Below are 14,555 nucleotides of genomic sequence, written 5' to 3'. Positions count from 1 at the left end.
TTGGATATATTGTAGAAGTCAACACTTTGAGCAACTTGTGGTCGGCAACTAACTGTCGGTTGGCCATCGTTCCCGAAATATTTGCAAAAGATTATCGATATGACTACGGTGAACTCTACCTACAGTTGCGTGTCCGTAACAGCGTACATGTTAGCATTGCTTGTCGACTGCCTATATTCTGTTCATAGTACATAGTGAACGAGGATTCGGCATAGTTAAAGCTTCGTGCAGCTACATATGCCAGGCTGCGAGAACTGTCTGTTGTAATTTAATTAAAAATGAATATTATTAATATATTGGTTTTGCGTCTGGGATGGTTCTCCCTTTTGTACCCGCGAGGGTATCAGGGATATTTATATAAAATAATAAAAAATTAATTAATTATAGAAATAATAGATGAATAAATAACTGATGTCATTTCACAAAATAGAAGAATCGTTCTTGTTTACCACAAGCAATTTTATTCATTTTTAGTTGAATTATAAAAGACAATTCTTACAGTCCCGCATACGCTATTGTGCACGAATCTTTATACAAGATCGCTCCGCCCTCACTTATCTAGATAAACAAAAAGTTAGTGTTAAGTTTCGATCAGGTTATCTATCCGATCGCTGATAATGAATACAAACGCATACGAACGATTATATATAAGTCGGGTTTAGATTAGAATTAGGGTTAGGGGCGTGAAACGAATCTTCATTTGGATTACACATTGTCGTTATGCAATAGAGAAGACATTGACTAGTGCAAATACGATTATTACAGAATTTGACAAGTAACCGTGGTAATTAAATACTCGAGAAGCTAATGACAATGATCCTAGGTTCAATAACGAATCCGCGGTCAACGGGATAACAGATGCGCTTTCTTCCAAAGTCCAAATCGTACTCGACTTGCTTGGCTATGGTAGAAGTATAACTAAACTAACTCTTTGTTAAAATGTGAAATATCCACCGAGCGTAAAGACGCTAAGTAACTCGCTAATACGACCTCACGAGAGAATGATTTTCCGTCGCGATGATGCTGCAGAGGAAAACTATGATGGAGTGTGTCTAAGAATAGTAATGGGTAACTGTATAGAGATATCTCAGTTACCCTGATATGTCAGTATGCACACGCATGTACATATGCAAGTATATACTTAGTAATACTTAATAAGTAGTACTTATGCAATTGTATATGGTACATAGATACGTGTACAAAAATATGCACAATGTAAATACACACGTGGCTGTATGATTCGCCAATATAACGTATATGTCTCATATGCGTATGGCCATGTTTATATGTTGCCAGGGTTGTATTTTTTACCTTTTTCTGCTCTTCTTGGTATTGTTCCTCCTTGAGTTTCTTATTCTCGCATCGTCGTTTCATATTTTTTCAATTATCTTTCAAAGTTAACGTATAGGATCGGATTACTGAAAATTTTCCCATTAGCCATTTATATTTGATATTGAGTTTAATCAGAGCGTAGAATAACAAGGATTGATAACGGAGAGCGTTATGACGCGATCAAAATGAATCTTTCAATTAGTTATAACTAAATTTGTTAAAAGTGCAAAATTTTCATTAGATGTATCGAATTTAAGTTGGATCAGTTTCAACAACTCTAAAAAGTCTTTTACGACTTTCGTGTATTAATTTGTCAAAAGAACAGGAATTTCTAGGAAAGAAATTTTCGTCTATTAAATCGTATCGAAGTCTATAAAAATGTTCTAGATATTCTTTTGTGAAATCGTGCGTCTAGGTAGGAAACGAGGTTGCAACTTACATACATCCAATAGTTTTATTGAACATTCGCGCTGCAATCGTATCGTGTACTTATGTATAGCACTACCTGTAGTAGACCTTATAGAAGACTAAAAGTGCCACATTTTTTCTCTCAGCGAGTAAACGAAACAAAATACATATTGATATGAATAATCAAGCATGTTAGATCGATACAAACAACATATTCGCATACAACAGGAATAATTTTGATAATATACATATTTCATCCATTTATTTTTAATTCGAAGTGAAGCTTTAATATCTCACTTCGCTATATGCTCGCAAATCACATTTCTCATTTTCTCTATTACGTACCTATGTAATACATACATACATACATACATACATATATGAATTATATTTATATGTATATATGCTCAAGTTAGATTGTCTACCTTTGCTACAATAAAGGGGGGAGGCTAGTTAGTTCAATCTCATTCTCTCTTCGTGTTAAGGAATGTTGGAGTGATAACAATCTTACAGAATAAAAGGCAAGCTCATATTTATAGGATAGAACACATTATGCCAGTCACATAAAAATACGAGTTCTGTAAACCTTTTATCCATTACTAGTCACGTATAAGTAAAATGATATACATATCATTTTATAACAGAAAATATCTTTTCTTGACTTCACGAATCTTCTTTTGTAGATGTATGTTTAGAAATTAAAAATTTTTTAGATTTTTTACTTAAAATGTAAATTTTAACAGATTTCGAAAATCGGCGAATATTAAAGCGTGGGTCTTAGGACAATGTCCCATTGCGCAGTACTTCAGGATAATTACACTTGCTTGTTTGAGTTGAATGAATTAGTATGAACATTGAATGAGTATGAATAGAATATTTAACTTCAAAGAAAAGAAACGAAAAAAAAAGAATGTGACCCTTTCAATTTTAGGATACGGAACGCATCCTTTTACTCTAAAGTTTACTTACGTAGAAGTATATATGGACTATTGATTAAAAAAATATGAAAATATAGTTCAATTATGAGCATATTTCAGAAATAATTTGTCAAGCATCAGTTACAACCTTAATCAGTTACATGGTTTTTGTTGATATATTCTTCAGGATTTTATAACACCGCAATAAAACTATTATCTTGCTCTTAAAAATAATTATTAAAGATGTTTGCAAACATTTGTTTACTATTTAGTTGGTTACTAAATTGTCTACCATTTCCTATCAAATATTTTTTACTTCAAAAGGAGATATTATATAAACCTCGTGATGGAAATTTCAAGCGACATACCGTATCCGTACAATGTATTTTTTAATTAAAAAATATGTATATTTTATTATAATTTGAGTCATAACTTCGAAACGATTAATCATTCGATAAATAAAGTTTGCGCTATTAGTACTAATATCTCCTTTCCTTTATAGGAGATTGCTTTTGAGGAGACAATTTTAATATAAATTCGTCTCATTTTTCAAAAAAAAAATTCTCGTTGACAATTTCTTAATTTCTTAGTTTCTGGTTCTTATTCGTTACAGCATGTGTACTTTCTGTTTGATCTAAATCTTTTGATTTAAATGAATAAGTCTCCGAAGAATGTGAATACAGGCTGGATCTGTACAGAATTAACCGATGTATAAAACACGCCGTCATCCTTCTTACCATCAATCCTTTCTTACGAATTGTTACGATCTGGATGTATGTATAATAGCAGCAAGTTCTCCAAACCTTTACCAGACTGTTCGTTCACTGACATTTCCGATGACCGATAATGAGCATTAGGACGATAAGGAGATCAGAGCCTCGTCGGCGATGATCCGCGTTGGAATTCGCGCCGATCGTTTGCCTCTTCTTACCGATCCTTACAGTCGGCATTGAAGTTGCAACCGATGGATATTCTACGTATCCATTGATCATGTTATCCACAAATAGAAGCTTGTTTTCGATTTTCTCAATTTCTGCTGAACCATAGACGGTTTCATCCTCTTCATCGTAAACAGATGGCCGAGCCGCTGTTTGAGCTTTCGTAGGTCCTGAAATTTCTGTAATAAATGAGAGAAAGGTCATTCCACATTTACTACTTTTTATAAAATAATGTTGAGAGAGAGAAATAGTGTTACCTTCTTCCAAATTCTATTAAGCGTAAGAACCTACAATTTTTAGAATGAACAGTTCTGGTATATTTTCTTTTTCAGATAATTTAGGCAGCGAAAATTTGTCTAGATGGAATAAATAGAATAGATGGAATAAAGTTTATCTTTCCTCGAATGATAAATTTATGTTTTCTGCTAATACTAGTTAATAACGAGGTTTTGATAGATTTATTATCTATTTATTGTTATTTGATAGATTTATTATTATTTGATAGATTAATATTCGATCCACGTAAGTAGCGTGCAGAAAATTTCTTTTACTTTAACGCGATCGATAACTGAAGAAATTAGATATTGAATTTGTTTGTAATATTTCGATCAAATATTCTGTATACAATAATAAAAGTTCACTGATTTGTTGTTAAAGACATTCGCTTCATCGGCGAGAACAACAAGAAATCAGTAATTTTCATGAGAAAATTAGAAACAAGACCGATATAAAGTTTAACCGTGAATAAATAGAATAATTTTGTAGTTTATTGATTACAGAGAGAACCGAAATTTTATATAGGGCTGGCAAGAAGAAAATGCCTTAGTTCTAGCTGAGTGAAATTCTTAAAGTAACTTTGACTAATTAAAAATTTTCTACTCTAATTAAAATTACTTTACTCATATTGAATAACAAGTTTACACATTGAGAATGGTGGCAGTGAGTCGTCGGCGATGTTCTCATGAGAAAGGAAAACTTACACGCTGCAGTATGCTGTGTGCTACGAAAAATAGTAGAATCCCTGTATTACGGAACAATATTGATTCCTAAAACGTGAGAGGCTCTCACGACGATTTATGAAGGACACGGTCGTGCGAGATCCTTGAACCGAAGTGCACCGAAGATTCCCAGGGTCGTACGTAAGAAAATGAGGATTGACCGAAAGAAACCGAACGCTGTTAGAGGGAAAATCCTCTGGAGGATTCCGTGGCAAAGTGAAGATGCTTGTAAACGCGAGCGTGTTCGATACACGTTCGAGCGAAATGCCTTCTATCACACTGCGATGAGTCTTTTATCCAAGATGCAGCCGGGCAAGAACAATTTCCACTCGGATTTTCCGGAAAGATTCGTTAACCCGTCGTCTAGACTGCTCGTATTAGCCGTGGAATAATGCCAGACCGGAGATGAATGTTCAGTGTTGAGCGTTACAACTATCAATCGAATAAGCCCTATTCTAATTGATACTTGACGATTCTTTCAGCTGGACCCGTGTAGTACGAGGCTTTTCGAATGTAACTGATTATTCATCTTATCTCGTTATTTATCGTCAGATCGACGACCATAGTAGTTGTCATTGTGTCGTTAGTTTTCGGTTTCGGTATTTGTTCTTGCATTTATTTACCTTTCTTGGAAATACACAGCTTCTGTTTTATAAATTTTATTTGCTCTTGTATATGTGTGTAGTATATGCACAGCTACATTTCATGATTTATCGAAGGTAAAATTACTACTGTCAAAGGGAATACAGAAGTCATGCCATAAGCAATCGAACCGTGGCTAGTGCTATAATTTCAAAAGGGGACATTTTCGTACATTAGCGCACATTAACGCACATTAGCGCATTTTTTGTTAGGTTAAAAATTTGAAAACGATTGTTGAAAGAGAAAAAGGTAAGTAAAAGCAAGCATAAAGAAGAGCAGAGAACGACATCTAAAAAATGGCGATAAAAGAATAATATGATATAATTAAAATATAAATTTTAATACGTGTATACGAAACTATAACTATTTACAAAATTGATTGGAGATAGATATGTAATTCTAAATCATACTTACCATACAATCGAATACTGCTCTCAACGTCACCAAGAGAACTTTTTGCCACACACTTGTAAGTACCCACGTTGTCTTTTTGTAAATTGCGAATTGTTAACACCATCCGGACCTCGAACCTTGATTTTTCAATTGTCTGCACGTCATGTTGTTGGCTTGATATTATCATCGCTATAGAAACAATTTTTATATTGTATTTAATTATAATTTTATTCCGTAGAAAGTATTTTAGTCATAGTAATCACAGATCGTAATCATATCGTAGAAATGTTAACAGGGACATGCTAACGGATTGCATGCGATGCAATCTGTAGGTCGCATATTTTCATTCATTACAACTTATGCATATACAATGTGATAAATAAACCTCTTAATCTAACCTATAACCTATTTAACAATAAGATAAGAATGAAATAATTCTCATGATTCTTACGGGGAGAATATCAATATCGGCGAATATCAATGGCAAACGATACGAATTCTCAACAGTAAGTTCTGTGTACGTTTTAATTCGCTACAAAAACTTATACCGAACTTGATGAAATTGTTGTTTTACTTTGTTATTTGTCAATGACATGACACTTGAGCTGAAAAATTTTTTCTCTTGAAAATTATTGCGAACGTCCGAAGAGAGTTTTAAAAATTTGTAATTTAAGAACAATAATGATAACTACTGGATTAATACACATTTGAAAAGTAGAAAGTTATTACTAGCGTTAATAAATTTGAAAATAATTTTCACTACAGAAGGAACCGTGATCGTAAGTGGCACATATTCTATGCATGAGTATAAGATGCGTATTTCTGTATGTAGTATCGATATATAGATATACAGTATATGACATCACCTGCGAATATTGCAAACGAACGGAAAGAACACGGAACAACGTATGAAAGTATGCAAAAATTCACTTCTTTAAACGCGCCCTGAGACTCCATATTACGGTTGAAATGTTCTTGTATATGAACACGCACGCGCGCACATACACATCTATGTATATTTATATAGATGTATATATGCATAAGCAAGATAAAGAAAAAGGGCCACTGGATTTTTCGTACAAGCTGAAAATTACATACGAATGCATTGGAACGAACTGCTCCGCAAGAATTGTGCTGAAGCGAAAGCATGTCGTCCATACAGTGTTATGAACTGCTCGGAGAATATATTTGCGAACGAACGAGTGTAATTCATTCATGCATTTGTCTATACCTTTTTGCTAACTTCTACACGGAAATGTTAAACCTTATAAGGAAAGAGAGATGCGTTTCTCTGTTCTTACGCGGGCACGCCTTAGAAGAAACACATAAAACGTGGCCAATTCGTTTTAATCGTGCGAGTTAATTTCTTCAATTAACAAAGCTATCCTTTTTTTTCGAGAAGTAATTTTGAAGTGCGAATATCTTTTTGATTCTATCTCTTGTTTCTGACATACAGCATCTTTTAGCTTCTTAGAAGTTGTCTACCTATTTGAAATAAATCAGGTATGTAAACCGATCGATATAGAACACTGCGTTCTGCGGGGTGTTCGGCTAGTGTTTCACATAATTTAGTAAATGTTAGATACAATGTATATACGTACATATGTACGTAGCGTTCACATTCGTCGATGAGTAATGAATGTAGTTGCACGTTACGAGACTTCGTTAAATATTTAATCTGGTTTTACTTTACCATAATTACTTTGTGGCGACCGATGAATGATTTTATCCAATTTAAGTACATATAAAGTATAATATAATTTATCGTGTAGATATTATCGTTGCGCTATGAAATATTTTAATATTGTTCTAAATGATACTAACTCGATTTGACGAAACTACTAAAATAATCAAATAATATGGCGAGTAAATCAATTTTATTTAAAAAATGTTTTATATGTATTGTTCTGAATGATACTAACTCGATTTGATAAAACTACTAAAATAATCAAATAATATGGCGAGTAAGTCGATTTTATTTAAAAAATGGTATATCTATAGAAAGAGAATGTCTATCGTCATTGTTGGAAAGAAGACTCGTGCGACAGTGTCACGATCGGCACACTTCAAATCCGACGGACTGATGATAGAGATAAAGATGTGGCGGCACTCGGCGACAATGTATATCGCTGAAGTGCCTAATGAACCATCAACATCCCAACGGTCCTTCCACCGAAGGTTCTAGAAGAAAGAGCACGTGGCAACGATCGCGAACGCCTAGCAAATACATGGACGGTGGGGATGTTGAGGGATGACAAAAGAAAGTAATCGGATCCGATCGAAAGTAAAATCATGAGAGTCAGTCTTAGAAAGTCACGCCTAGAGTTCGGAAGTAGATTGTAAAGTGTATTGATGTTAGAAAAAAATAAAGTTTTCTTTTTTTATTTTTCACCTCAAATTCCTTTTTTATTTTGTTATTTTACGTGACAACAGCATAGGGGCAAGCAAGATATTGCCCTTTATCGTTTACCGCCATGCGTTGCTATATTGTTTTATTTGTACATACGTATATGTGACAATGTAACGCTTTTGGCATTTTATAGCAATATGCGTGCTTATATTTATGACCATGTCGAGTCTATTAAAAATAGCCAATTAGGTCTGCATCCCTGTTCTTCTTTTCAGCAATAAAATGAATGTAACGTACTCAAATGTTGCACGAATAACCTACATATTGTATATTAGTAGAAGAATTATCGTATTAGAAATTATTTACACTGAATTTTTCAAGGAATGATTCCTTTTTCTTGTTTGAAATAAAAAGGAACAAAATAAGGTTATTATACGTTTGTAGTTAAAAATGTAGAAAGTAAACAGAAAGGGTGTCTTAGAAAAGCGATGCAAAACGATAGAGAGCGGAAAAAAGAAACAACGAGCTGCGCGCACGCTATATAAATGAAATTATACTACGTGAGAAGATTTTTGCAAAGTCGCATCAAACTACAATACTATATAGCCAGCAGAAAGATATTACCGTTATCCTTGACCCAATAATTAATTGACTTGGGCGAAGCCTCGACAAAACATTCCAAGACTACATCTGTACCCAGAGGAGCACCTACCAGTTGATTAGGCACATGAATTACCGGCGAGACTGTGAAACAGAATTCCAAATAGGATTTGTAGAGGTAGAATGCTAGTATGTTTTTCTTTGCTCGTTTTGTTAGAGATTGGTAAATTATTATCGGCCAGGATAGTCACTATTACTCACAATGGACGTTGATAGAAATACGTTTGCTGACCGCCGGTGGCACACCGTTGATAGCGATGCACAGATAAACTCCCATTTCGTTCCTCGAAATCTTCATCAGTCTTAGCTCTTCGCCGTGGTACTCGTTCACTGAAGTTACTAAACCAGATAAATACCGATAAAGATCTTGTTAATGCGATATTACGAAATTTTCTACTGTATATGTACAACTAAATAAGTTATATGTACATATACATGTACAAAAACAAAATAAATATTTTCTTCATTTTTCGTAAAAGACGTGTTCTTACTTTTAACAAAGTTAGTTAATTCTACAAATGTGTTTGAACAAAAAATAGGTTACAATACATATTTGCAGAAAATGTAAAATGCAACAGAGAATTTAAAAACATTAAGTTACGCAAAATGTATTTCACAATACATAACAATAAAGGATATACGATACCTTGTGAATCATTTCTTTCATTATTATTATTTGGTGTTTTATTAATATGTATTTAATATCTATCTTATTCAATATATGGGAATTTACGTTTAATTCTATGCAACTAAAAGAAATTTTATATAACTAAGCATGTATAAGTATATTGTTTAATAATTTATAATTTACAGTGGCAGGAACAATTGAATCGTTATGTTAAGTTTTTGAACGAACTTTAGCTTGAATTTTTATATTCTTTTTAACACAAGTGAAGCAATAAAGAAACTTATGAATTGAGCTAATTTTAACGTAAACAAGAAATTTCAAAAAGCATACAAAATTTCTTTAAATATATTCCTAACAATGCATTCAAACCTAATATCGTTCTTACGGTTTCGGTTTGTTAATTAGTTTTGAACACAGTCATTTGTAGTTTTAGAATAAATTGCTATGATAATTAGAAATTTATCAATGTGTTTCTTATAGTCTGATATTAAAATTTGAGATATGATTGAATATACGATAGTTGAAATAATTTCAAGATAATATAAAACAAACACTATATTCGGGAATTTTTTAATCATGCCAAAATATATTTAGATTGGCAGGAAAAACTAGCCAACATACCTAATGTAAGCGTTTTTATACAATTTGTTACACCTGTTCCTTCTCTGTGCTAGTGATAATATTGCATTAAAACACGCTATCTTTAATGTGTTTTGCCACAAACTTGTGAAAATATCGATTTTCTTAAAATTTCGAGATATATTTAAGGTATCGGTTCACAGAACTCGTAATTCCCCATTTAATTATATAAGAACAGAAAATAGTAGGATCGTTTGCATACAGCAAACGTGCATCGTACGTTCCTTCAGTTTCATTAACAGTCACAGGATTCTACCTGGAGATGAATAGAAATCTCTGTTAGTAATACTATTAAAATCTGCAGTCGTTAAGCAGAAATTTTCATTATTAAAATTGACGAAGGTACTCGAGGCTGTCGTTTCTCTTCTCTGCCTAAGTTGTTGTCCGTAAGGATCAATTAAGGAAACAATGTTGCGCCATATCGTTTAAGATGCAGTCCCTATTTAGCTACGGTAATACAGTTTCTGCGCTCAAATAAACGTCTTTTTATAGCGAAAATTCGAGTTAACCATTTTATAATATGTTTTCTGTAACTCATAACGTCAACTTCATAACATCAAAATTTATCTACAAATCTTAAATAATATTATATCATTACTACTCTACGGTATGTTAAGACGACTAATATCGATATTTTTTCTCTCTTTTTTTTTAACAGAAACGTTGGAAACTAAATAAGTTACATATAATTTTCTTAGAGAAACATTCAACTAAAAAGGTAAGTTCCGCAAAATCGTCGTACTGCTTGCTAGCCATTTCATGGGAAATCGCTAATTAATGAGTTTGTAAATTATAAATCATCGCTTAAACTTTCGATGAGCTGTATTATGTGGTGTAACATCGGTAATTACACAAGTATAATATTCACAATTTGTCAGGAAACCACGATTTCTTGAACAAATTCAAAATTGAAAGTGAATGATTAGTCAAAGATAGAAATACAAAATAAATAACTTAAGGAACCTCGAAATTTTCTAGATAACGATATTATAATATGATTAAAAGCAAAGAAAATAGTGAATAATTATTACTATTATTGGAACGACGATATTATATATTCTTATAAATTAATCGCGTATGACATTTATAATTCAGATTTCATAATATGTATTATATTTTAATGTTCAACTATCTGAAATTTTATGTTGCTCAGATATTTCTCGTAGCCAGAGATGGAGAGTTGAGGTGGAAATAATTGTCATCTTCTACGACAGAATTATATCTAAAATATGGTAGAGATCATAAAACATTCTACAGATTTTGTGAAAGATAGTGAAAAAATTGAAGTTCGTTTTTGTGAAAGATGTATCCTACTGACATTGATTAGTGATTTCTGATATTACGATAACATGACACTTTATGTTCGAATCAAGATGAAAACAAGAAAAATATCAAATAATTCATGTTTAAATTTCCTACAAATGCATAAACACTGCAGTCTAAATAATTAGTTTGTTCGAAATCAGCATCCCGTTATCTTACCGTTTATTCATAGGCGCGTACACGAAATTGAAATAACATCTTACAATGGATGAAGTTGCAGACCTCGTAGTTGGGTTGGCAACATTTCTCCCTCGATACCCAATAATTATCGGTATTGTAGGCTAACAATAAGTTATCCCGTTTGCGCGCAGTTAGGGGCCACTGCACTTAGCACGTGTCGCGTCGCGAGGGTTGCACTCGCATACATTGCCACAGCATCTTCGATATAATTCGCCTGCTATTAGTAACACCATGCTGAAGTGAATGCTAAATGCGTCGTTTAGGTCGAATCATCGATGTAGAACATAAAGAGACAATGAGGAATATAACTCCGACTGATGCTACGCGATGCGACGCGCTATTTCACGATCAAACATTCCGCAATTTTATGAACGCTATCTACTGATCGTTTCACGGGCATGTTGTGACGCCACGCCACAACACGCCACGCCACGCCAACGCCCCAAGAACGTAATACAGTTGTATGCATGGCCGGTGATATTATTAAAAACTGGATTATTTCGAGAGAATCCTTTCCTTTTTTTTACATTTTTTTGTTTAGTTTCGACGCAAACGTGCAGTAGATGCATATACAGCAATAACATCTGGAATACCATGGTGTCTGAATGTTAATGCGAGTCACGATCTTGATTGCTTTACAATTAGTAATTAGAACACTTAAACCAGTCAGAACCTGTATTATGCATACGAATATAATATAGAATAAAGGAAACAAAGGCAAAAATATCTGGGTTGTCCGGAAAGTTCGTCCTGATTTTTAAAGAAAATTCAAACATAGCACATTTAAATTTCGATCTACATCTGAATTATATAAGTGCCATTTTGTTCCACAACCTTTCTCCATCTTTTACACAACGTCAGTATCCCATTGCTCCAAATCTCTCGGGTATCTCGACAAAAATCTTTTCAATATGATTCTTAATATCGACCAAAAGGTTAAAGTTTTAGCCATCAAGGGAATTTTGTAATGACCTAAATGAGTGAAAATCTGAGGGTGCAATGTTTGGTGAATACGGGTGGGGTACACATCCCAAGCAAGATCTAACAGCTTTTGTCGAGTAGTCAAAGACACATGAGGCCGAGCATTGTCCTAATGAACAGCTTTTTGATTCGCTAATTCTGGACGTTTTTGTTCAATTGCTATCTTTAATTCGTCTAATTGCGAGCAATGCTTCTCCGAATTTATCATTTGGCTGTTTGGTGGAAGCTCGTAATACAAATGTAATACGTAATATGTAAAATGTAATTGTAAATAATCCATTTTTCATTCCCCGTCATTACTTGCTTAAAAAATGATGTCTCTTCATTCATAGAGCGAATCACAAATGGAAATGCGAATCATCAGATTCTTTTCCGTTAAATCGTGGGAAATTATATATCAAAACATTTTACATAGTCAAACTTCACAAAATGCTAATGGATGATGGATTTCGATACTTTTAACATTTCTTCTAATTCACGCGTCGTGGGTTATTCTCGATCAGTGTTATGTTCTGATTTTCATCAATGGTGGAGGGCCTACCCGGACGTACCCGATATTCCAAGTCGAAATCACCAGCTTTAAACTTAACGAACCACTCCCGCACAGCTCTTTCAGCTATAACACTGTTATCATAAACAGCGCATATTTTGTTTGCTGCTTGTGTGGCATTTTTGCCTCTCCAGTAAAAGAAAAGCATCAAATGCCTATAATGCACTTTGTTTCCTTTCATATTTAAGAGTCTATAAAACTAACAAAAGTTAATATATCTTAACCAAACTTTTTTTTAAAAATGCCTGAAATATCACCTTTTAGAATATATGCACATGCCATTTGTTTTCAATCTTCTGATATACTCAGACTTGCTCTAATGCTACCTACCGAAAATTGGAACGAACTTTTCGAACAGCCCAATATTTTAGAAAATAGATATTCAGTTGCAGGTATGTGTTTCAGTCTGTACAATGATACTATTATGGAAATAATACAAGTCATAAAACGACACTATATAATGAAATAATACTAGCGGTACAACGTTTGTAATAAATCGAGGATGCGGATATCTCGAAATTGTCTACGAACGTGCTTATGTATATAAAGATAAACCAATTTCGTGAGTAAATCGTTAACGTGACCTGTACAATCGAGACTTTTATCGATTCCGTAAGACGTTGCACAAAATGTTACTTAACAATTTCTAGATAGTTACACGTCCCTTATAGGCAGTTTCGGGTGAGTCCGTCGCGAAGTAACGGTTCTCGATGAACTAAGGAAACTAAAATACGAAGTGAATCAGGTTAGAGGAAAATATAATTGTATACTCCACGTTATATCGACGAAATGGTTGAAACGTCAGCTATATTAAATCTCACCATGAGACTTCTGGTTCAAGGCGTTCCCTGCAAATGGTTTTCGAATTATAATGTTCTTTCCGTCTTCTCTGCGCCACGATATGCTAGGTGGAGGCACGCCTCTTGCACGACACATTAGCTTCACCTGTACATGTCATGGAACCAAAATTATAAAGAAACTTCGTTATTACCGGCCGCGGGATAAGGCCGTATCAGGTATAAATGTTTGAAAAAATTAAAGTCGCAGGCTCGTGCGTGAAAACTATTCGAGCGAACTGTTGAACTGAATTTGTTGAAATGTTGTTCATGTTGAAATGGTGTATATAGAGAAATTTCGAAAATTTATAATTAAAGGGAAAACAAAGTGTAGTTTCGACCAATCGCGAGGAGACGCAATTGCGAAGAAACACGTCACCGGGAGTCGTAAATTCCTGTTACGATTATAATAATCGACGCCATGAATAGGTCCATCCCCTGATTTCCGTTGAGACAATAGGGGTGGTTGAGGTGGTATAACGCTGCGATTAACAGCGTTATAAAATTTATGTTTCCGACACTTAAGAGTTACACTGAGGCGTATGTACAAGTTAAATAAGTGATTGATTTAAGGATAGTAACCCGGTAATGACATATTGACTATTCTAACGATGAAGAATAAGTGAAGTTCGTTCTTATGTGATTACGGAGGAAAGCTCGGAGTGGGTGTGTCTTTTGAACTAAGGACGTGGATTCGTTGTTCACACTTTTCGTTAGGACAGTCAAGGGTAACGATCCGCGATGCCCATTGGTTATAGCCAATATTAATAAATAAAGATC

At 33.9% G+C, this 14,555-nt stretch overlaps 1 protein-coding gene across 1 annotated transcript in view; it reads right to left on the bottom strand.

The window, feature by feature from the left end:
* Positions 1-3,478: 3,478 nt before the first annotated feature.
* Positions 3,479-14,555, bottom strand: part of LOC117216226 (lachesin-like) — a 65,199-nt gene continuing 54,122 nt past the window's right edge. Inside the window, exons 6-10 of the mRNA XM_033462804.1 lie at positions 13,761-13,884; positions 8,840-8,977; positions 8,603-8,722; positions 5,650-5,817; positions 3,479-3,774 (exon numbers count right to left, since the gene is read on the bottom strand). Coding sequence (XP_033318695.1) covers positions 3,479-3,774; positions 5,650-5,817; positions 8,603-8,722; positions 8,840-8,977; positions 13,761-13,884 — 846 coding nt within the window. The remainder of the gene's footprint in view (positions 3,775-5,649; positions 5,818-8,602; positions 8,723-8,839; positions 8,978-13,760; positions 13,885-14,555) is intronic.

Source organism: Bombus bifarius, unplaced genomic scaffold (assembly GCF_011952205.1).
Source record: "Bombus bifarius isolate JDL3187 unplaced genomic scaffold, Bbif_JDL3187 scf7180000010252, whole genome shotgun sequence".
Lineage (NCBI taxonomy): Eukaryota > Metazoa > Arthropoda > Insecta > Hymenoptera > Apidae > Bombus > Bombus bifarius.
This window is presented reverse-complemented; position numbering and strand designations above follow the sequence as displayed.